Source organism: Mus caroli, chromosome 4 (assembly GCF_900094665.2).
Source record: "Mus caroli chromosome 4, CAROLI_EIJ_v1.1, whole genome shotgun sequence".
Lineage (NCBI taxonomy): Eukaryota > Metazoa > Chordata > Mammalia > Rodentia > Muridae > Mus > Mus caroli.
Genome location: NC_034573.1, coordinates 142305470 through 142328645, shown reverse-complemented (window position 1 = coordinate 142328645; position 23176 = coordinate 142305470). Strand labels below are relative to the sequence as shown.

Genomic DNA, 23176 nt, shown 5'->3' with positions numbered 1-23176 from the left:
GCCCCCAAACATTTTCCTGGAAAAACAGGTCTTTCACACGGCCCCAACCCCATCTGTTTCAGTATCAAGAGCCCAGCAGAAAGCACCCCACTCCCACCCCAAAACTGTGAGCAGTGGTGAATGTCAGTCCTAGTGTGGAAACCATACCTCCTACCACGAAACAGTCTGTACGTCACTGCTAAGCCTGAGTCAGGAGCCAGCCAGCCCCAGGGCTGCTACAGAAGCAATGCCGATAGGGTAGGGCTCAACCCAGCAAGGCCCAGTAAGCCTTGGCTTGCCTCTTAGAGGCCAGGGCCCCTACTGTGACCTCTGTGAGCACAGCTGGGAACAGGAGCAGCAGCTGCAGGGAGGCAGAGCAATCAAGACAATTAGGAAAATATCTGCACAGAGCTGAGAAATGCCACACAGAAAAGGAGTGTGATAAGGTGAAGCCTCGCCCAGTAAGCAAGGCTCTGTCTGACTGTGTGCAGCCAACACAGCACCTGCCCAGGGAGACACCACCCAGCCACACTGGTACAGATGATCTAAGATGGGATAGATACTGTTTCCCTCATTCTGTCTGTGTGTGTGTGTGTGTGTGTGTGTGTGTGTGTGTGTGTGTGTGTCTTCCTGTGTGTGTGTCTGTCTGTCTCTTTCTGTCTCTGTCCTGTCTGTCTGTCTATCTATCTATCTATCTATCTATCTATCTATCTATCTATCTATCTATCTGGGATTCTCTGGGATGCTCTGTGTGTCTCTTTGTGTCTATTTTCTCTGTCTGTCTCTCTGTGTCTGTCTGCCTCTCTCTTTCTGTCTCTGTCTGTCTATCTCTCTGTGTGTGTGTCTGTCTCTGTGTCTGTCTGTCTCTCTTCCTTTCTCTCTCTATCTGTGTCTATGTCTCCTCTCTCTCCCTCTCTCTCTCTCTCTCTCTCTCTCTCTCTCTCTCTCTCTCTTTCTCTCTCTCTCTGTGTGTGTGTGTGTGTGTTTATCCCTTCCTCCCTGGGATCCCATTGCCCATTGGTCTCTCCAGACCCCCTCTGAGCCCCTTCCCTAACTCAGCCACAGGTACAGTAACTATTCCATATTCCAAGCCCTTACTGTGCACTAAGCCACATGCTGGGTGCAGACAGTGCGTACATGTGCAGACAGTGCGGTCTTCACACAAAGATAACTGTGGGGAAGGCCACTGTGGAAGGACCAGCCATGGGTTCCTGGCGGTGTGCACACACACACACACACACACACACACACACATACACACACAGAGGCAGTGCTCACTTGGAGGTGATCCCCCGCAGTGCTCAGGCCAGGCAAGGAGAGATGACCCAGGGTGAGAGGACTTTGTTGTTATCTCAAACCCCTATCCTTAGTGGGCCCTTCCTCTGTCCCCCAGAGGAGCCAGCCCTCACCTAGGGCCACTCAGCCCACCCCCAGGGCCACCCAATACCTCTTCATCTCCAAGCCTGATTTCTCCTGGGCAAACACTAGGCTGGTTCCCTTCTAGAAAACTGAAAGTCTCAGGGTCTCACCAGTACAGCTGACCCAACTGAAGTAGGAACTTCCAACTTGCACCATCTAGTGACACTTCAGGGGCCACCGTGTAGCATCTGGGCATACTTGGTGCTCAGGCCAGGCGACAAGGACGGGGGCCTGGATTGCAGACCCCTGCCTTACCAGTACCTGCCACTGCCCATCTCAGACAGAGCCGGACATGGCTCCCTCTCCCTCCTGCAGCCTCGATGCTCACTGGTTCCCACTTATGCCCCTGTAGTGCCACCAGCAGGAGCGTTGCACACACATTCTTTCTCCCTGGATACATGTTTTTTTTTTCAGCCGTGCCAGTGACCACTGTCAGGGCTACCATCTATGTCCCCATCCCTTTCAACAGACACTATTGTGATCTTGGTCTCCGAGAGTGAATTCAGGATCTAGACTGAGTGAGGAATGGTTCTGGATGCATAAGCTGTGAAATCTCACACTCCCAATAAGCCCACCACCTCTCCTGCCCTATTGCAAAAGCTCCAGACTGTGTGACAGGCTGTCATGAAGCACGGAGCCCAGAGACCTCTGCTGGTGCAGCAGGATTTCCAATGCAAACCGTGCTCAATAGGTCCCCTTTCCCTGGGCTTGAGGATAAACACGGCCTCCCAGCCGGGGCCCCTGGCTTGTGGGGTAAGGCGATGCTGTGGCAGGCGCCCACTTAGAGCTTGCTTCCGTGACAGGTGTGCCTTGTGCTTCTTCCCTGGGACGGCCTTTTGCCTGGGTTCCCCCTGACGCCCTCACGAGAGCACTATGACATGGCATCTCAGCCGCCGCTGGGCAGCCCCACCATCCTTCAGCATGCTCCCCGTGCTCCCAGTTACACTGTGCCGCTTGGGGGCAGTGCTCCCTCCTGCCTGCAGTCCAGCTTGGCCCGCTTCTCTTACACTTGCTGGGGCAGAGGTGGGCGAGCTTGTCTCCCAGCAAGCACGATTTTAAGGACAGGAGTCTCAGGCCAAGGGTGTTTCACCCAGGACTTGGGCACAGTCCGATGGCAGTTCTCTTTGAAGTTTGTTACTTCTGCATCCGCCCCCTGCCCTGCAGCCAGCCGGCCAGCCTAGGGCCCCAGCAGTACTGACAAGCTCTCTAAACCACCACGCTCAGCATTTCCCATCTGGACAGTGGCAACTCCAGGCGTCATCATGCTGTCCATGACATACAGCGAGAGTCTGCGGAGCGTAAGCAGCAGATGCCACTCAGACTGGACCCTGCATCCAGTCCGCCAGACAGACACCCTGGAGCTGCAGCGGCTAAGGGAGGTGCGGGCAGCCGCCCAGGCCAGGAACATGGAGAGCTTCCTCCAAATGCACGGCCTTTCCCTGGACGGCTGCACCGCCCAGCGCACAGGCATGAAGTATCGGTAAGGGCTGGGATGGATGGAGATGGGGGTGGGTAAGGAGACCCCAGGACATCTGAGGAGGACCTCAAGGAGGCGCTGCAGGGGAGAGGGACACGGCTCTGGAAACATGGGCCCCAGCTCTGTTGTGACTCGCGGTGAATATTTTCAGTTTGGAAATCTCCGTGAGGAGAGTGAATGTCTGCTGTAGTTCTAGCTGTCTGGAAGTAAGCATTACTGAGCTTAGAGTTTTGTCTGAGTGTTTCCATGCGGGGGAAACCTTGCTGAGCAGATAAAGGCTGTTTTCATTTGTCTCTGGCAACTTCACCGGGACAAATTAGCTGCTAGAGGTTGGCTGAGCACGAATTAGTGAAAACACTTCATTGGGACTAGAGAGATGGTTCGTCATCTAAAGGCACTGACTGTTCTAACAAATACCTGAGTTAAGCTTCCAACACCAAAATAGGGCAGTCCACAACTTCCTGTAACTCCGCCAGAGCATCTGCCACCTGCTGGCCTCAGTAACTACTGCATGCATGAGCACACAGTTACAAATAAAGTAAATATTCTTAAAAATGGGACTGGCGAGATGGCTCAGAAGTTACAGACACTGGCTGCTCTTGCAAAGGACTCAGATTTGGTTCCCAGCACCCACATAGTGGCTCATTACCATCCATAACTCCAGTTCCTAGGAATCCAGTGCCTCCTGCTGACCTCTACAGGCAAAACACACAAAAACATAAATAAATAAATAAATAAATAAATAAGTAAACAAACAAACAAACAAACTTGGAAAAAAATTAGAAGAAAATACTTCAGTTCACCATCTCTAATACAAACTCACTCTGGAAAGAAAAAAAAAACCCATATTATATTCTCTGAACAAAGAAATGTGACCTTCACATCCCAAAATTGAGCTGAATCTATGATACTGGTTTTCTTCAGGTCTCCTCAGAATTGGCTGCATCCAACTGTAACTATGGCAACAAAGGCTGTGGATAAAGGCTTTGTCTATCTCAATGACCTGCATGTAGGATAAGTTTTCTTAGATTCTCAGAAGAACCTTTCTGAGCGACGCATGCCTCTCTGGATTCAGCACCCAGGACAGCTCCTGAGCGCAGATGGCGGTGCCAATTGGCAGTCCTGTTTACAAACACATAGAGATTGCAACTGTGCACCTTTCCTGCCTGTAATTTCCGGAGCCAGTTAGTCAAAGGGGACTGTCTCCTCCAGTCCTTGTAGGATAGCCAGTGTGTGAATGAAAATACAGGCTGCCTATCCAATTAGAGTCTCAGGTAGACAGCAAGTATCCATCAGTATGCCCCGTGCAATAGTTGGCATATACTTATAATTAAAAGTTACATGTCTATCTGGGGTTCAAGTCTTCTGTTTTAGCTCCATGGTTTGGAGTGGAGTAAGCACTTCTCTTGTACCCTCCTCTCTTATGGACAATGTGTTTGGTCCATTTGGGCCGTTGTAGTTTAAAGAAACAAAGCGCTTCTGGTAGACCCTGCGTCAGTCTTTGTATTCTGAGTCGGCCGTGAGGGAAGGACCCTTGGTCATTCCAGCGGCCAAGGCTGGGCTTGTGACAGTCATAGAAACTGTTCGAGAGAGACCCTGAACCTTGTTTGTTTTGCGTTAGCTGTTCATGGGGACCTAGCGAGTACTTGGCAAACGCTTACTGAGAGGATGTTGGCACTAGATCCTTGGCTGGAACCTGGAGGTGCTGTGTGAACAAGGGGAGCAGGGGCTGCATCCTTGTGCCCACACATCTTGAGGCAGAGGGGAAGGAGAAATAAAACGAGATCCCAAGATCCTTTTCAGTAGCACCTCCATCCTGAAGCTGGAAAGTGCGTGGGGGGTGCGGGGGAGGCTGTGGCAGCGAAGCTGCTCTGAGAAGGTGACATGAGAGCTGAGTCCTGAACAGTCTGAGAGAGATCCCATCATAAGACATGGTAGAAAGGCTCCCAGGCACATTGCAGGGGGTGAGAGAAGGGCTGGGTGACTGAGCTGAGGAGACTGGGGTGTGGAGGGACTAGATCATGCACTGTGGATAGTGATGATGGGTGCCGTTTGCCTAATCTAGTCCGGTAGCCGAATTGTATATACGAGCTAAACCTCGAAAAATTACCTTATTTGGGTCACCTTTTTTTTTTTTTTTTTTTTTTTTTTTTGGTTTTTCGAGACAGGGTTTTTCTGTGTAGCCCTGGCTGTCCTGGCACTCACTTTGTAGACCAGGCTGGCCTCGAACTCAGAAATCTGCCTGCCTCTGCCTCCCGAGTGCTGGGATTAAAGGCGTGCGCCACCACGCCCGGTCTATTTGGGTCACCTTATAGTCCTTCATTAGTGTGCTCAGGTGAAGGGATACAGGACACTGGAAGGCCATGTGATGGATGCAAGGAACGGCAGGGAGTCCCAGGGAGACGAACTATTCACTAATACCTTTGAAGGGAGCACAGCCCTGCTGGCTCCTGCCTGCCAGCCGTCTGGCCTCCAGATTGAGAGTAGTCAGTCCCTGTTGTTTTAAGCCCGTTTGTGACTCTCCACTGTGTGAGCCCCAGGAAGCTAGCAAAGATAGGATGATATGTCTCTGCCTGAGGCTCCAAAAATAGTGTTCAGGCTGCACCTGGGTCCGGACCATGTGCAGCTGACATCCTGGGAGGCAGCCCGCTCTCCAAGGAGGAAGGAAACCAGAAAACAATTCTCCCCTGGGCAGGGTGAGGATTATCTCACCCACAGGGACCCTGATGTGTCTGGTGATCTCAGTGTGGCTGCCCTCAAACGAGGTGGCTGTGCCGGCATTCACTAAAAATCCTAGCACACTGTCGACAGGAGCTGAAGTCATCTGAGAGGAGGGAACCTTGTTAGACTAAGAAAAAGCATTTCCACCACTGTCTGATTAGAGAAAGCTGTACTTACAAGTGCACTGGCCAGATGACTGCGTCCCCTAAGTCAGGGTTTCAGAGAGCAGCTTGTCACTGGCTTTAGAAAACAGCTGTCAAGATAATTGTTATCACTCGAACCAAAGAGTGGCAGACTAAGGGCTCATGGCTTCCCAGAGGGTGGGTAAAAGCAAGAATACATCATGGGGAAGGTGGGCCGTCACAGGTGTTCCGGAGTTTAGCAAGGTAAAAGAGTGGGAACACATCAAGGGGTTATAAAACGTTGGAAAACGTGTGTTGCAGGATCCCTTAGATTTAGGAAACAGAAAGTTATTCATGTAGGATATGGAGACTTAATAACAATGTATAGCAATGTGACTCCTTAACAACAATGTCTCTGTTTTGGTTTCGCTCAGCACTTGGGAGGCAGAGACAGATCTCTGAGTTCAAGGCCTGCAGTTGTTTCAGGACAGCCATGGCTACAGAGAGAAACCCTGGGGCCAGGTGGGGGTGGGGTGAGGGGGTGAGTCATAAGATCAAGTTGTAGACAAGCCTGTATGGCATTTTCTTAATTAGTGATTAATGAGGGAGGGCCCAGCCCATTGTGGATGGGGCCACCCCCTGGGCTGGCAGTCCTGGGTTCTATAAGAGAGCAGGCTGAGTAAGCCATGGGGAGCAAGCCAGTAAGCAGCATCCCTCCATGGCCTCTGCATCAGTGCCTGCTCTCTGCCCTGCTGAGTTCCTGCCCTGACTTCCTCTGGTGATGAACAGCAGTGTGGAAGTTTAATCTGAAAAACCCTTTCCTCCCCAGCTTGCTCTTTGGTCATGGTGTTTCATCAACACCTTGAAGCTGTAGGATACTGCTGAGCATCTAATATGTTGGTGACCACCTTGGGACTCAGTTAAGCTTGAACTTAAATATTAACATAAAAAGACAAAGGCTGTGTGACCTCAAGCAAGCCATTTGGCGTCACTGCATCTTAGCTTCCTTATTTGAAGCAGAACTAGAGTCCCAGCCTCACAGAGCTGTCCCTGAGCATTCTGTGAGGTAATAAAGTCATCGTAACTCCAGGCCTGGCTCCTGGTGAGAGAGAAACTGGGAGAACCAGTAGGAGAGAAATTCCCACCTCAAGGACCTTTTTTGTCTTCCAGAATCTTCCACTTTCAATGGCTTTGCGTGTGATCCCCATCACCAGGAGTTATTTAAGTACAACGACTTTTGTGTACTCACGGACTTGTGCAGAAATTTACCACAAGCTGACTGGAGAGGTGGCTCAGTAGGTCAAGGGACCTGCCCCATTAGCCTGGTGACATGAATTCAATCCCCCAAACCCACATAACAGTGGACAGAAAGAACAGATGCCATAAAAGCTGTCCTCTGACCTCCACACATACACCTACCTACATGCCCACAGACAATAATAACGAGAATATAAAATCAGGATTTGGCATGTTTCATCAACACCCCCTCTCACCAAGAAATTGCTGTATTCCTTGTCCCTTCCTACTCCCCTTCCACCCTGGCAACCGTCAGTCCACTGTGTGGGTTTTCCCTAGTTTTAGCCTCTCGTGGAAACGAATGACAAGGTGTGGCCTTTTACAATCTGCTTCTTTCGCTTGGCAGCTCGGGGGTTTGTTCATCCATGTTGTAGCATGTCTCTGAATTTCTTTTGATGGCTGAAGGATATTCTGTTGTGTGATATACCGCATGTAGGTCAGCCGTTTGTGAGTTCATGGGCATTCGAGTTGTTCCCATCCTTTGACGACGGTGAGAAATGTTACTGTGGACATTGATGTTCTCAATTTCCTGGGCTTATATGACTTGCGTTCTCTGTGAACATACTGAGGAGTGGGTTCCCTGCTTCTACCATGACTGACTCTCTTGGCTTCCCCCACCCCCTGCTGTTTATGGCACACTGGGTAGTTAAGAGCGACTCTGGCGGAGCCCTGAGGCCCCAGCCCTTGTGAGATGCCATGGTTTGCCAGCACAGAGAAATGCATAAAGAAAGGGGCTGGGCTCCTGCTAGATCAGATGTGTGGCTCAAAGCTCCCACTTAAATATACCTGTGGCTGGAGAGGTGGGCCAGAGGTTGGAAGTGCACTCGACTCACGCAAATGACCCAAATATGATTTCCAGTACCCATATCAGGTGGTTCACAACCACCTGGAACTTCAACTCTGGGTATACCATGTTTTCTCTGGCCTCTCTGGACAGCTACACACACACACACACACACACACACGCATGCACACACATGCACACTTGTGTGCACACACACACATGTACGCATGCTTACCCACATACAGACACACAAGTACACATTAAAAATAAAAATAAGTTGTTAAAAAAAAGTCTCCAGCCGGGCGTGGTGGCACACACCTTTAATCCCAGCACTTGGGAGGCAGAGGCCGGTGAATTTCTGAGTTCAAGGCCAGCCTGGTCTACAGAGTGAGTTCCAGGACAGTCAGGGCTACACAGAGAAACCCTGTCTCGCAGGAAAAAGAAAAGTCTCCAGGGCTCACTGCAAGTCCAGGAGGTCTCGGGACTCTGCATTCGTAACAGACTCCCCTCACGCCCTGATCGGATGCTGTTTGCGGAGTGCTGTACAGGCTGCTCCCTGCCTTGCATCCAGCAGAGTGCAAAGCTCTAAAGAATAAGTACACAGAGAAGGGTGTGTGCTTAACAATCCTGTGAGCTGTTGGCCAGAGTTAAGCTCCATTTTTCCATCTGGACTCAGGCTTTGCATATTCGGAGGAGGTTGATCCAAAGAAAGAGTAATCCAGAGGGGGGTAAGAGGGGAAAAACAGGCTTTGACTTCTGCATGCTCTTCAGCAACCACGGGCCCCATGAAAGCCCAGGGCTGTCCTCTGTGAGCCCCAGGGTCCAGGCTTCAAATGAAACCTAACTGCCCCTCTCCCCACCCCTCTTCCAGCTCATTTGCCTGGAAAGTAACCCAGCCTCTCTGGAGCACAGGGCCTCAGGCCAGCAGCCCTGCAGCCTAAGTGGGCTGCTGGCAGTAGGGGAACAGAGCTAGGCCTGTGCTGGCTTCTGTGGGTGGCGCCTGTGTGACCTTCCAGGACAGCCTTGGTAAGGACACCAACTCTACCCTCCCAACCTTTGTGCCCACATCCAGTTCTACCCTGGGGGGCTGGGCCCTCCCTCTGTGTTAGGGATGAGCTCATGGGGACCAGAGGCTTTGCTGGCCTGGGGAGGGAGCATACAGGGAGGGGAGCCACAGTATGGGGCCTGCAGCTGACTCAATTGCTCAGTTGTTTGCCTGCCTGCTTGTTTGGTTTTGATCCCAAGCACTTAACCAGAACCAGGCTCAGGGCCTGACCTAGAACACGGCTTCGGATCTTTATTCCTAAGGGTAGTGAAGTCTGAGAGGCGTTGCCCAGTGAGCGCGAGATGTCATTCTTGAGGTCCGTGCCCAAAGGCAGAGCACGGGCTAGGAGATGGCTGTCAGGAACACGTCTGCCACATAAGTTAGAGGACCTGAGTTCAGATCCCCAAAAGCCACGGACAAAGCCAGGTAGGGCAGTGTGTACCCCAGTGCTTGGGGATGGGGCTCAGAGATAAGTGGAACCCTGAGACAGGCTAGATGGTCAGCCTTGCCCAATCAGTGACTTCCAGGTTCAGTGAGAGATCTTTATGCTGAGGGTGGCTGTGGAGAAGGGAGGGGCCTAGGCCATTCATTCATTCATTCATTCCAGAAGCACTCACAGGTACCTGCTGTGAGATGCTAAGCATTACACAAGTGCTTCTCAGGCCCTTCGTCCCTTTGACCCGGCTTCTTTCCTTGGTCATCCTGTCAGAGTGGACGCTTTCCCCTCTGCTTTCCTGGTGGCTTGGCCCTGTGCAGGTAGAGATGAGCACTGGTTCCAGGGAGCCCCGACACACACCCGCCAGCCAGCGGTGCCTGCCCAGGCTCGGGGCTGCGGGTCAGCCTGGATCAGCCAGCTCCAGGCCCCAGGGACCGGCAGGGCAGGCGGCTGTGCATCCTGCGTCATGAATAATGACTCCACTCTCCAGCACCGCCTGCCTGCGCGCCTCACTGGCTCAGCAGGAGCCTCTGCCACCCCATGTGCAGATCCAGGATCCAGATCAGGCAGCTGCTGCTGCCTGAGACCCCTGAGCTGCCACCCCAGGAGAGAGCAGTCACAGTAGCCCTGCTTAACCCCAGGTTACCACCCCAAGGAATACATCGCCCGTCAAGATCACGAAGCAGCGACTCCACTCCTGGTAGAGGGAGGCAACTGTGCCCAGCCCTGCAGAGCACTCTTGGAGACTGCTGGGGACATGGGATAGCCAGGACCAGAGCAGGGAGGTGCAGGCAAAACTCAAGTGGAGATGGGGGAGATGGGAGAAGGGAGTAGACATGGCTCCTCCCTGCCAGACCTCCAACTCCCCGCCTCGATCTTCAACTCCTCTCGGATAAGGTCTTGTCTAGCATCGTCTGGAAATTTGATGCCCTCCGCTCGGCTGCACAGGCAGGTCCTCTGCTGCCCTCAGAAATCCTTGCTCTGAGCGAACGCCCGCCACTTCTTCACCTTCTGGGATCAAGTCTCATCGGAAGCAGGGAGGAGGGTTCCTAAGGGACAGACGACTTTGGAACCCAGCAGGGGCTGAGACTGCCCTCAACATGCAGGTATCTTTCGTGTGTTCAGAGCACAGCCTCAAGAGCCGTGGCCCCGAAGACCGGCTGGGTCGCTCGGCAGCCAGCAGCCCCAGCCCGGGCACCCGTGGACGCTTCCGCACTGTGGCCATGGTGGCCCGGAGCCTGGGACAGCTGTCCGTGCAGAGTGCCCCAAACAGCAACGACACCAGCTTGAAGCAGCCAGGGATGAAATATAGGTAGGCAGAGCAGTCAGTTCTGTGGGGTGGGGACTGACTGGGCTTCTCACCTTCCTGCAGACCTCACCCTGGCAGTTGGGGCAGCTTGTGACCAGGGCCTCTTAGTACCTGATAGACTTGCTAAAAAGTAAGCTGAGACTTGGAGACTTGATCAACCCCATGTCTCCTCTCCTTGACCTCGGGGGTAGCGGGGGAGTATATAGTCACCCTCCTCCTCCTCCTCCTCCTCCTCCTCCTCCTTCTTTTTCCTTTCCGGACCTCAGCCACAGTAGTAAAACCACCTCATCAAAGGTCTCTGCTTTCCCTTCCTGGAGAGCATTAGCCACAAGTCCCTGCCACCTCCTGTCCTTCCCTAAGATCACAGGTCCCAGAAGATGCTCTGTAAGAATTAGGTGGAGTACTACCAGGGAAATGAACAAGCCTCTCTGGGGTCCAGACCAGCCTCCTCCATCAGGATTCTGGCATAAGAGGGTTCCAGGCAGACTGTGCTGTGGGGAGCCCAGGCTGTCAGCTTATTCCTCTCCATGGTTTGGGGACTGCCTCTTTCCTCCTTATCCTGTGTTCTGGGAAGGGTCCAGGTGTCCATGGCCTTTTTCTTCTTTCCACCTCTGCTGTCCACCTGGAGCTGGCTGCAGAGCTCCCACACGGAGAAGGAAGGATAGGAAGGATCCCCTGGCCTGAGATCTCCTCTCCCTCCCATGTAAGATCCTGAGCCGAAGAGTCTGTGTGAAGAAAGGGGACGGGGGCCTCTCCACACAGGGTCTCCAGGGAAAAGGGTCTTCCCGGATTTGTTCAGGCTGAACAGCTCAAAGGAGCCCTCTGGCCCCCAGGCAGCCCACTAAGGAAGGCTCCTTCCTCAAAGCAGCTACTTGGTGACCTCACACAGCTCCAGCATAGGTGGTCCTTGCAGAATATAGGAGGGTCATCTGCGTTTATGATTGGTGTTACGATAGGCAGCTAAAACCTCCCCTGTACCAGCACTCAGAAGGTGGCCCACATGTAAAGGAGTCAGAACCCAGAGATCCCATCATGGTAAATGCTTGCACAAGGCTGGGGTCCTGGACATGCTCTCACACCCTGGCCTCCCAGGTCCCCGGGATGTTGGTTAGGTGGTCTTCAGCAAACCTCTTGGGTAAAGAACTCATTTTCCATCCTCTAGGCTTGATGGGGACAGTCAGAATGGAATTCTCTGTCCTAGAATCTCTGTGGTTTATGTCTTTGTCTCAGTGGCCATTAAAAGCTGGGAATAAGTAGAAATATATATGTATGTATGTAAGTGTGTATGCATGTGTGTGCATATGCTTGTACATATGTGTGCATATGTATATATGTGAGGACATATATACATAGTGCATGCATGTGTGTGTATGTATATTGTGTATATATGTGTATGTGTATGCAAGTACATGTATTGTGTACATATGAATATATGCATATAGTATGCATGCATGCTGTGTGTACATATGTGTGTATATGTAAGTACATATGCATGAATGTATATGTATATATGTATGCATGCCTGTATACATGTGTGTTCATATGTATATGTGTACACATACATATGTATGTATGTGTGTACATGTGCATGAATGTATGTGTATATATAATATTATGTATGTATGTGTGTATGTATGTATGTGTGTGTGTATGCATGTGTTTGCTTGAATTCTTGTTACTTGCTATGACTTTGAAGTCGTTCTGAGATTCGGCAGAGGAATTAACACTAGTGTGACTGTTTCTACACATGTAGAGCTCTAAGTGAAAGAAAATGGACCGTGAAGAGTCCAAGTGCTCCCATCAACATGTGTGTATATGTGTTCATGTACATGTGTGTCTGTATATCTATACCTATATTTGTGGGTTTGTACGTGTGTCTGTGTGTGTCCTTGTGTGTGTCTCTGTGTGCATGCATACATTGACTACACGGAGGATGAGACTGTAAAAGGATTACTGTCTGGGGACCTGGGTTCAAATCTCAGTCCCAGCTCTTCTTCATCTGTCTGATGGTAGAGCAGAGCCTTCCCCAGAGTAAGACCTGTTTGTCTGTTCTAGTGTCAGCTGGAGCGGGGGGTGGGGGGGAACCATACCCCTGTAAATGGTGTGCAGGGGTCTTGGACATGCTCTCACACCCTGGCCTCAGGACTGAAAGAACAGGTATCCAACCCATGCCCCACAAGGCTCCTTGAGGAGCCTCTGGTTTCTCAGCATCAACCTCACAAATCGCCACATAGTGACGGCCTCGGGGCCACATCCAGCATGTTGGTTACAGCCATAGAAACCAGAGATGGGCCTGACCCTGTGCCGCCGCCGCCTCCTCCTCCCTGGGAACGTTCCCTTCCCCACAGACACTCTGGACATATTTGTTCATCGAAGCTTCACAGTCCACAGGGGTGAAGGGAGACAGAGGTGTCCGGAACCAAGGACCAGCTTTTGCCTCGCATGGGGAGGTGGGAGGAGCATTCTGTCTTGAGGGTCTGGTCTAAGACCTGCATCAGCAACCTTGTTCCTCAGCTAACACATCACAGGACCCTGTTGCAGTTAAGAACAAGAAGCCCAGGCTTGTCCTTGGGGATTTTTCCCTACAGTCTGGGAGCAGAAAAGACCCAAGAATAACTGGTATTCCATACTTATCACAGAAGGCCTGGCTGTCAGGGGCAAGAGGCCCCCAGAACACCCATCCCTCTCCTCTCTGGCCATAGAGCAACCTTGCCTGTACCTTAGCCAGCCTCTGTCCTCCTCCCAAGTGGCCAAAATGAAAAGCCCAGAACTCTTTGTAAAGAATCTGTTCCCTGGGGCCTTTCAGCTCAGACCCTTCCTGAAGCAATGAGGCCCGGCCATCCTGGCAGGAATCTGTTGGCCAGACATCTGCATTTGCCTGGCTAAGGCGATGTCTGAGAGAGAGGCCTCGTTAGCCCAGAACTCAGGAGACATAAAGCCAGTGAGAAAGGTTTAGGGACTTGGACCAATTATTTTATAATCACATCAAGTTTTAATTAAAGGGAGGAGACACGTGGCTTATCTTTGTGTTCTGGTGTTTTGCATGACGGCGTAGTAACTGCCACCATGCAGGCCTGGTGCGGTGACGTTCCTGTCCCCACTGACCAGACCTACATACACAGCTGTCAGCCTGGAGGTGAACTGTCCCCTCGTATCCCTTCTCCAGAAAGCCTGGTGGCAGATGGCAGAACCAATACCATCATTTAACGAGGAACAAGTTGAGCATGGTAATCGCAGCATGGAGCAGAGCCCCAGTTTTGTTTTTCTAAGTATCCCTAAAGGCAGTAGATGAGGACACCGCCCAGAGCCCCACTCCCACATCCCCAGCCAGGCCGAGGAGAGGAGGCCATTGTGGGAAGCTCATCTGTTTCTCGGTGAGACGGAAGAGTGAGAATGGCTTCTCAGTGCGCTGCCCCAAACTATCAGGCAACAGGTACCTGCTCTTCAGCCTTGGGCACAGGTGGGCTTGGCTGCTTTCCAAAGCTGTTCTTTCTCCCAGGACACAGTATTTTCCAGTGTGTAAGGATTTGGGTTTGAATTACAGCTCCAGCACTGCACTGATAATGGATTTACAGACGAAAACGATATAGTCACACGTGAAGATGCTTGCAGAACTGGGGATCCAGACAAGCTCCTGAATGCCTAGATTTATCCTGGGGTGGGTCCAGGGTTCTGCAGACCCCCCCCAACAGTACAAACGGGTCTTTATCTGCTTCCCAAAATGTTCTGTGACCCAACAGCTGCAGTGTTGGCTGGGCTTGGTTTGGTTTGGATTTTTTTTTGTCAGTGTGGCTCAGGATAGGCCATCTGGGAAGAAGGATCCTCGATTGGGAAAACGTCTCCACCAGTTTGGCCCATGGGCTTCCTGTAGTGCATTTTCATGATTGACATAGGAGGACCCAGCTCACTGTGGACAGTGCCATCCCTGAGCTGGTGGTCCTGAGTTCTATAAGAAAGCAGGCTAAGGGCTGGAGAGATGTCTCAGTGGTTAAGGGCACTGACTGCTCTTCCAGAGGTCCTGAGTTCAATTCCCAGCAACCACATGGTGGCTCACAACCGTCTGTAATGGGATCCGATGCCCTCTTCTGGTGTGTCTGAAGACAGCTACAGTGTACTCATATAAATAAAATAAATACGAAATCTTTTTAAAGGAAGAAAGCAAGCAAGCAGGCTGAGCAAGCCAGTAAGCAGCACTCCTCCATGGCTTCTGTTTCCATCTCTACCCTCAAGGTCTTGCCTAGGCTTCTCTCAATGGACTGTGGCCAGGGATAAGTGAACTAAAATAGACCCATGCTCCACAACAACAGAAACCTTAACTAAGGCAGCTGTCAGTCTTCAGTTACCATGGTCACTGTGCCCCTTGGTCACACCCTACTGCAGTTGCTCTCTGTCCAGCATGAGGGAAGTTTACTGAATTGCTCCAGATCTGGCCCCTACAGAATCTATATATAATGTAACCCAGCCTTTCAGGCCAGCTCCAGGCATCTGCGTCTCTGGGTTGGCTGATGCTTATAGTACTGGGGGCACTGTTGGAGGAACTGAATCCCCTGAAACATAACTTCTCTTTTTAATATAGAAATATTAATGCCTATTCCGTTTTGGTGGTTGGGGGTTCTTTTGTCTTGACATTTTGGGTTTTCGAGACAGGATCTTGTTATGCAGCCCAAGATGGGTCTCAAACTCTCAGCAATCCTACTGCTTCAGATTTCCAAATACTGGGACCAGGATGGGCACATGTTCTTAATCCCAGTACTTGGGAGTCAGAGGCAGGTGGATCTCTGTGAATTTAAGGCCAGATTGACCTACATAGTGAGTTCCAAGACAGCCAGAGCTACAAAATAGAAAGACCCTATCTCAAAAAAATTAAAAAATAAACGTTATGACCACAGGTATGTGCCACCATGCCTAGTTTATCAGAGCCTGCTTGATGGTTCAATTTTGGCTTATACAAAGAGAAGGCCTCTCGTATGCCATATACTGTCTGTGTGAGCCCAGGATAGGCCTGGGAAACAACTGGTATGTCACCCCCCAGGGCTGGCTAGCAGGGGCCTCCCTCATATGGCTCTCTGTGACTTTCAGAAGATGTTTTGGCATGGGTCTGATGCTGGTGATGAAGCCTGGCTGGAGGCATGCTGGCTGGGCCAAGGTCTGACTCAGTCTTTCTTTTTCAGGAATCTGGGCAAATCTGGCCTTCGGGTCTCCTGCCTGGGGCTTGGTAAGTATGGGAACCCCTCACGAACCCCTTTCAGTAGAGCCAGCCCCACCCTTAGTAAGAGCTACAACTGAGAATCTATGCTTCTGAGAGAATTAGGTTGCCATGGCAACCAGCAGGCAGGAAGGGACACCCACAGCCTTAACACAGAAGGCCAGGGAGACCAAGAGACCCCTGGGAATCCTTTGCACCCAGCCCTTCACCCCAACCCAGAAGTCAGAGCAGCTCCTGACCATCCTGGGGCCAGGAGGCTTTCCTCCTGGCTTGTAAGCCTAATTTCAGAGAGACTGTCCCCAGGAAAGACCACCCCAGGGCTTGCTATATTCCTTTCTCCAGATGTGAGCTCTGTCCTCTGAAGCAGCTGTCCTCCACTTCCAAGGTAAACACACATTTACCCCTCCCACCCTAGCAGCCACTCCTAGCCCTTTCCAAGCAGGGCTGTCACCAGGGACATACCCTCATCACCTCATTCTGCTCTCTGGGGCAGCTCTACGCTCTGGACAGTCCTCCTATCTCAGCCTCCCAGGTGCCCCACACGTGGCTCCAGATGAACATTTCAGAGGCCGCAGCCCTCCTAGGCCTACCCAGCTCTCTGTACTACAGACAGGCCACTGCTACCTTTATCTGGAGACTCACCCTGGAGGCTAAGTACCACATACACAAGAAATGCTCCGCACATAGCCGAGGGTGCCCTGTGGCTGTCCCTGACCCCGTCCCCTACACTTCAAAGTCTGAGACAGCTCTGAGCCACTGTCAGGTTATCTCACCTGAGCCTATTACGTCTCCTTTCAGGAACATGGGTGACCTTCGGGGGCCAGATCACGGATGAGGTAAGATAGCTCCCTCAGCCCCGCAGTGCATGGCTAAGTCCTCACATACACCAGGGACTATGTGTGCTCATGGATGCCACTGTGGCAGCCTCTTTCTCTCTGTTGGGGTATCCTACCCCAGTGGCTAAGAAGGCCAAGGAATAGAGGGAAAGTAAGTTATGCCCAGTGGCACTATCTAGCAAGCCTGGGGACCCAGGATTCTCATGAGCATGCCACCTATGCCACAGTTGGCCGAGCATTCAAGGATCCCATGTTTTCCAAATGGTAAAGCTGGATAGGGACTGAGCTGTGCCCTCTAAGGATGCCACTTCAGTGGCCCACCTGTCTGTGACTGCTACGGGAACTCAGGCTTCCTGCAAGCTGGAGAACGTGTGCAGGCTGTTGGCCCAGCATTCCTGGCCGTGTGCTTCTCTGGCTGCTGGGGACTGCTGTCTTCTGGGGTTTATCTGCTATTGGGACACAAGGTGACACTAACAAAGATCAGAATCACGTGCTGCCAGTGTCACAGGGCCTGTCGTGAGGAAGGGGTACACTTCCAGACAGTAGGAGAGGTTAGAAAGGGGAGCTCTGGGCATCTGCATCAACTCAGCCATTGCATTCGCCCAATTTGCTGTAGAAAGGCTTGCGTTTAAAAATTAATAAGTGAGCTCCTTTGAGACCTTGTTAGCTGTGATTGCTCCATTTTCAGGGGAAACTTGGCTTCCATCGTGATTTAAGTGCAGTGTGTGGTTTTGCTCTTTATTTTTATAGCAGTAGACGGTCCCTGAACCGTTTGTCCTAGGCTGAGGTTGCTGGGAATGAGGTGTGGCTCACTCAGGGTGAGTCGGGAGCTTCTCGGCTGAAGCTCCGGTCCTCAGAGCTCTGAGTAAGAATTGGAGCCATGAGACACGTGCGGTTTGTCTCAAGTAAGTCTCATCTGACTCGATCTGTCCCCCTTCCGTGTGGCTGTGACCCAGGAGGTGGCCTTGAGCTGTTCTCAGCACTCGCTCTAGGGCGTGGCGACCTTGTGGACATGTGACTCCATCACAAAGAGATCCATGGCCCGGAATATAGATGAATGAATCTCAGATGGCAGTCCCCACTGGCTCTGTCCCCACCGTGTTTCAGTCAGGGTCAGGGTGGCAGGGATAAAGATGCAAGGGTCATACCTTGAGGAGGATCAGAGAGCTAACGGATAACAGGTGAGGTTCTGGAAGGATATAGCAGTCAAAACCAACCTGGTAAAGGGACAAGAAGAATTTCTGTATTAGACCCCATAGCCCGTATTGAAAAACAAACAAACAAATAAGCGGCAGTATGCCAAGTGTTAGGGACACTGCATCAGGTGAGAAGGGCAGAGTATTTATTCTCTGCCTGTTTGGTCAAAGGCTATTATGGACTGCTTCTCCCCCTCTTGGAGGGCTTCTGGTTATATATTTGAAATGTAAAATGTACCATGTTGGAGCTGGAGAAAGCTCGGCCAGGTAAAGTGTCTACCAGCTTTGAATCCCCAGAACTAGTAGAGAGGGTTGGGGGAAATGGCAGAATATACTTTGAAATCTCAGCACTGGGGACATAGACCCCAAGGATCTCTGGGGTTCACTGGCCATCCTAGTGAGTCCTGAAGGACAAATGAGAGGTTCAGATGAGACAAGATGGACAGTTGGATGGTAGTGGAAGGAATGACAGCCAATGTTGAGCTCTAGCCCTATATTTACATGCGCGCGTGTGCACACACACACACACACACACAAGATGACTGCTTTAATCATTTTAAGGGTGTAAAATAGGTGTCACCCTTAAAATGGGTGTCTGTCTCACTGGGTGTCTTCATGCTGCCATGTAACTTCTGTTTCCAAACAGACACTTCACATCTTTACATGGTAACACGACCCGTCCCTGCTAACCTCTAATTATGTTCTGTTCTAATTCGTTCCTGTCTCTATGTGCCTGCGGTCTTGGTGTGTGTGTGTGTGTGTGTGTGTGTGTGTGTGTGTGTGTGTGTGTGTGTGTGTGAAGTTTTATCGGCACTCAGCCGCACTCACTGGTTGACACGGGTTTGGCTGCTTCTGCTGCAGGGACAAAGTTGAATGCTTGACAGATCCTCTCTGGTCCAGGATGTTTTGAGCTGTTAAACATCTGTCCCATTCCGGGAAAGGTCACAGCAGCCATCCACCAGTATCTGTGGAGCTGTCGTGCAGACATGAAGGTTCTGGGGAGGACGGTGGTGCTGACTACACACGAGTGTGCATGTGCCAGTGCTGGTGAACAATGCTAGGTGGTGGTGCTCATGCCTTTAATCCCAGCACTCGGGAGGCAGAGGAGGTAGGCGGATCTCTGAATGCAAGGCCAGCTTGGTCTATAGAGTGAGTTCTAGGACAACCAGGGCTAAACAGAGAAACCCTGTGCAAAACTATGAATGAATGAATGAATGAATGAGTGAATGAATGAATAAGATGGCAGTGACTGCCACTGCTCTAGCACTCAGGAGGCCCAAGCAAGAAGAGCTTAGGTTTAAGGGACATTCAAACTAAGTAGTGAGACCCTGTCTCAAAAAGTTACTATTTTTTTCAGCTTTATTTCTGTGTATTGAGTGCTTTACCTGCATATATGTCTGTGCAGCAAATGCATACAGTGGCTGAGGAGACCTGAAGAGGGTGTCAGGTCCCCTAGAACTGGAGGTACAGGTGTTTGTAAGCTGACACGTGAGTGCTAGGAACTGACCCTGGGTTCTCTGCAAGAGCAACAAGTGCTATTAGCCACTGAGCCGCCTCTACACATCTCCCAGATGGCTGGAGCTTAGAGTGACAAGTTCCTCATATAGATTTTAGTAAGGACATTTTTTTTTTAGAGAGAGTCTCACGAACTTCCTGTCCTTGAACTTAGTCTGTAGCCAAGGACAACCTTGACTTCTCTCTCCTGCCTCCACCCGAGTGTACCCTCCCTGCTGAGCTACATTGCCAGTATGTATTTAATGTAAAAGGAACTGGTTAAGAAATGAGACGCTTTTGCCTGGTTTCTAGGAGGTACTATGTGTGCTAAGGGCAAAGTGCACAGTGACTACAGCCTTCTTCATTTCGGGCAGATGGAGTAGGGCAGAAATATATGCCTTTTTTTTTTAAAAAGCCCCTCCCCCCCAAAACAAAAATGCCAAGAGCCCTCTCCTCTCAGAAGCCCTCCAGGGAAGCCATGTGTCCCCTATCCAGTGGAATGTAGCATGCAATATCCTTCAGACATGGCTCTGACTGGCTGGTGGGACACATCTGGGAAAGGTCACACAAACATCAGTGAGCAAGCCATGTGACTTGCCCATGCCGTGGTATCACAGAACAGTGCCCCTGTGTACAGAGGTTCCTCGTTGGATGGCTTTGGGAGGAGACCCAGCTGCTGCCTCAGACCCCCGGAAAACAACAGCAGCCATGCATTTGACACGCTCACACTTGAGCTGCAGGAGAAGAGACAGCAAAGCTCCCTGTGGGTGGGTAGCTCTCCAGAGCCCCATGGCCTCTTCATCCTGGCCCTTCTGGCTCGGACCCCAGCAGCCGTGGCTCAGCCTCAGGGTCTGCACTATCACCTGCAGTGTTTGAAAAACAGGTTTCAGCGCAGCCTGAGTTTCTTGGATCCCCTGATGAGTCTCATAGCACCAAGTCCACCTTCCCATGAGCACCAATGGGCATAGATCTCTTCCCTAGGTTGCTCTCCTCAGCATCTCACACCCAGAGTCTCTCAGCATGCACGTGTGCTCGCACACGCGTACTCACACATCATCTCCCCTTGGTTGGATGGTTCCTGAAACCACTGAATATCAGAGAACCAGGCAGGGGTGCAGTGGACTGACTGGGAAGCGAGGGCTAGTGCCTGATCTGCATGGGGTAGGTCTGGCCGCTCAGGAGCACTTCTCTCTGCCATACTTTGGTGGGGGCCATCGATGACTGTTGTGCTTCCAGCTTCCTTGGTCACAGACCCCACCACCCACTGTTGCTGGCCATGGGATGAGGCTCACCCTTCTGGAAGCCCAAGTAGTAAGGTCTGGTCAACAATGAGATTGGTTGGATGTCTAGGATATTATCCAAGTCTCATACTGAAGGAACACCAGCCAAGGCCACGTGACTCTCAGCTCCGCTGTGGAGTGGTTGTGGACTTTCTGTGGTCATCTGCAGAGCTCCTTCAGCAGCCACAAGAGATTCAGTGAGACATGAGACAAGTGACTGTCCTCCTAAGATTAGCCACTGGGCTTCATGACAGACACAGCAAGGTGCTGCCAACTGTGCATTTTCAGGAAGTAGGGAGTCTGAAAGTTTGGTCAGGACCTGGTCCCTCCAAAGGCATGGAGGAGGGGTCTTCCCCTGTCTCTCAGCCTCTGGTGGTATTTCTTGCCTCTGCATTCTCTTGTAACCTTCTCTCCTTCTAACATACCATTCACATTGGATGGCTTGGCTGGAGGCAGTGTGACACACACACACACCCACACACACCCATCTTAGTGATTACATTCACAAAGACCCTACTCTCCAGTCTGGTCCCATCCTGAGGTTCTGGTCCACATGAATTTTGGAGAGACACTATTCAGCTCAGTACAGTGACCACATTTCATGGTGACCCCCCCAAAAATTGACAGCCAGTAGGCTGTTTCCCTCATCCGTCTTACTGTCTTGGTTTTTCTGGAGGGTTTGGTTTTTCTGAAGGGTTTGTTGCCTCCCTGTGCTATGGCAGGGAGGACAGAGGAGCCGGGAGAAGAGCCTAGGCCAAAGGGCTGATGCTCCAGAGCCTCCCTGGAACTGGCAACACAGTGCTGGCCACAACAACTCTGGCTTTATAATTTCAGATGGCAGAGCACCTAATGACCTTGGCCTACGATAATGGCATCAACCTATTCGATACGGCGGAGGTCTACGCCGCTGGAAAGTACGTACCTTTCTCCCAGGAGGAAGTGGCACAGGGCACCATGTCTCAAGGTCCCCTGTCTCTCTCTCCTGGGTGCTCACAATGGTGTCTTCCACTCTGTCTTCTTTATAAAACTCTAAATGACCTTAGGAGATATTTTGATGGGGCCTGCTTCAACCCTGTCCCAGTAACTGCCCCGCCCCATGTGCCCAGGCACCAAGGTTGCGCTCGAGCCAAGATTTACCATTGTCCCAGGCTCTGCTGGTGAGCTTTGGCCAGCCCCAAGAGCCTGACATTTTCATGTCTTAATGATGCAGTAGGCGCTGCAGGGCAGACAGCCTCTCTGATCTGGAGAGAGCAGGCTCTGGCAAATTTCAGTGTGAAGGAAGCACTTCCCATTTTGACAATGAACTTTCCAACTCAATTATGCAAAGGCCCAATGCCCTTCGGCCGGAGCCCTTGGCTTGGAGTTTAAAGGCGAGCTGTAATCAAATCATCCGCTCTCCTGCACCACATTTCTAAGAGCCAGTTTTTGGTTGGTGAAGTCACTCGCTGGCTCCCACTTGTCACCCCTTCGGCCCACTCCTGTTTGGAACCAGCCAAGTTCCCATCAGCTGCGCTAGCTGCAGCCCTGACCCGCTGTGTACCACGGTCATGGGGCCAGCACCTGCTTCCCAGGCCTTGGGGTTTTACCTGCTGCCTGGAGTGGCACCCAAAGCACCGCTCATCAGGGACCCCAGCTGGACCACTGTCCAATCGCTAGCAAGTCCCTGGGGAGCTGACAGCTGCTCCCCCATCCCTTTAGCTCCCATCAGCAGCACGTTTGTTCCTATACCAGGGACTCCTCCCCTTCTCTAAACAGACAGCCGCTTCCAATCAAAGAGAGATGCTTTCCAGACAGACAGATGAGCTAAGTCAAGCGGTCAGAGGTTGAAGAGCCTGGTACAGATGCCCAGCCTAAAGGCATCTATCTCCCAGTCTTCTCCCTGGCCAGAGCCTGCCTGGGTTTGACTGCCTAGAAGAGCAAACACAGATTAATGCCACCTCCTCCATCTCCAGATGGCCCCACCGTCTCTGATCTGTTACTGCTTTCACTCTGTTTAACTGGACATGCAGAGCTGGCATGCCTAGGCAACCATGCTGTACACTGGGCATCCTCGGGGCCTCTCGGGGACTCCCTGTAGAAGCCAAGGCCTTGGGCAAACGCTTTCTGCTCTGGGTGGCATTGCTTATGGAGCCCCCTGCCCTCAGCTCTTCAGCCAGCCGCTGTAGCTCCACAGTCCAGCCTGTAGCTTTCACCACAGAGATGCCTTAACACTAGCAGCCAGTCTGACTAAAACTGAGCACTATGTCTTGGTGGCAGGCCAAGTTTCTCTGTCCAAGGGGCTAGCCATAGCTCCAGCAAGCAGTCAGTGAGGGCTGCCCCTCACTGCCCAGGGGTGAGCATACACATATCTTGCTGACAGTAATTTGTGTGTTTCTCGGTGACCTGCAGTATTTCTGTGCCCACATTTGTAGCTTGCCGCCAGGATTGCAAGCAAGAGGCTTAGGTTAGCTGCTCAGACAGCCTCTCTATCATCTTCCTCCTCTCCTGGCCTTTTGTCTGACAAATTGGGGGACCATGGAATGAAAGGAGGCTGAGCTGATTGAATTTTCAGTGTGTCCTGACCATAAATGAGGGGC

The 23176-nt window shown here is 51.5% G+C and overlaps 1 protein-coding gene across 3 annotated transcripts in view; it reads left to right on the top strand.

The window, feature by feature from the left end:
• Positions 1-23176, top strand: part of Kcnab2 (potassium voltage-gated channel subfamily A regulatory beta subunit 2) — an 87561-nt gene that overhangs the window by 49652 nt on the left and 14733 nt on the right. For all 3 annotated transcript variants that reach the window (XM_029476429.1, XM_021159363.2, XM_021159364.2), the window contains exons 4-6: positions 15760-15803; positions 16593-16630; positions 21435-21514. In XM_029476429.1, coding sequence (XP_029332289.1) covers positions 15760-15803; positions 16593-16630; positions 21435-21514 — 162 coding nt within the window. The remainder of the gene's footprint in view (positions 1-15759; positions 15804-16592; positions 16631-21434; positions 21515-23176) is intronic.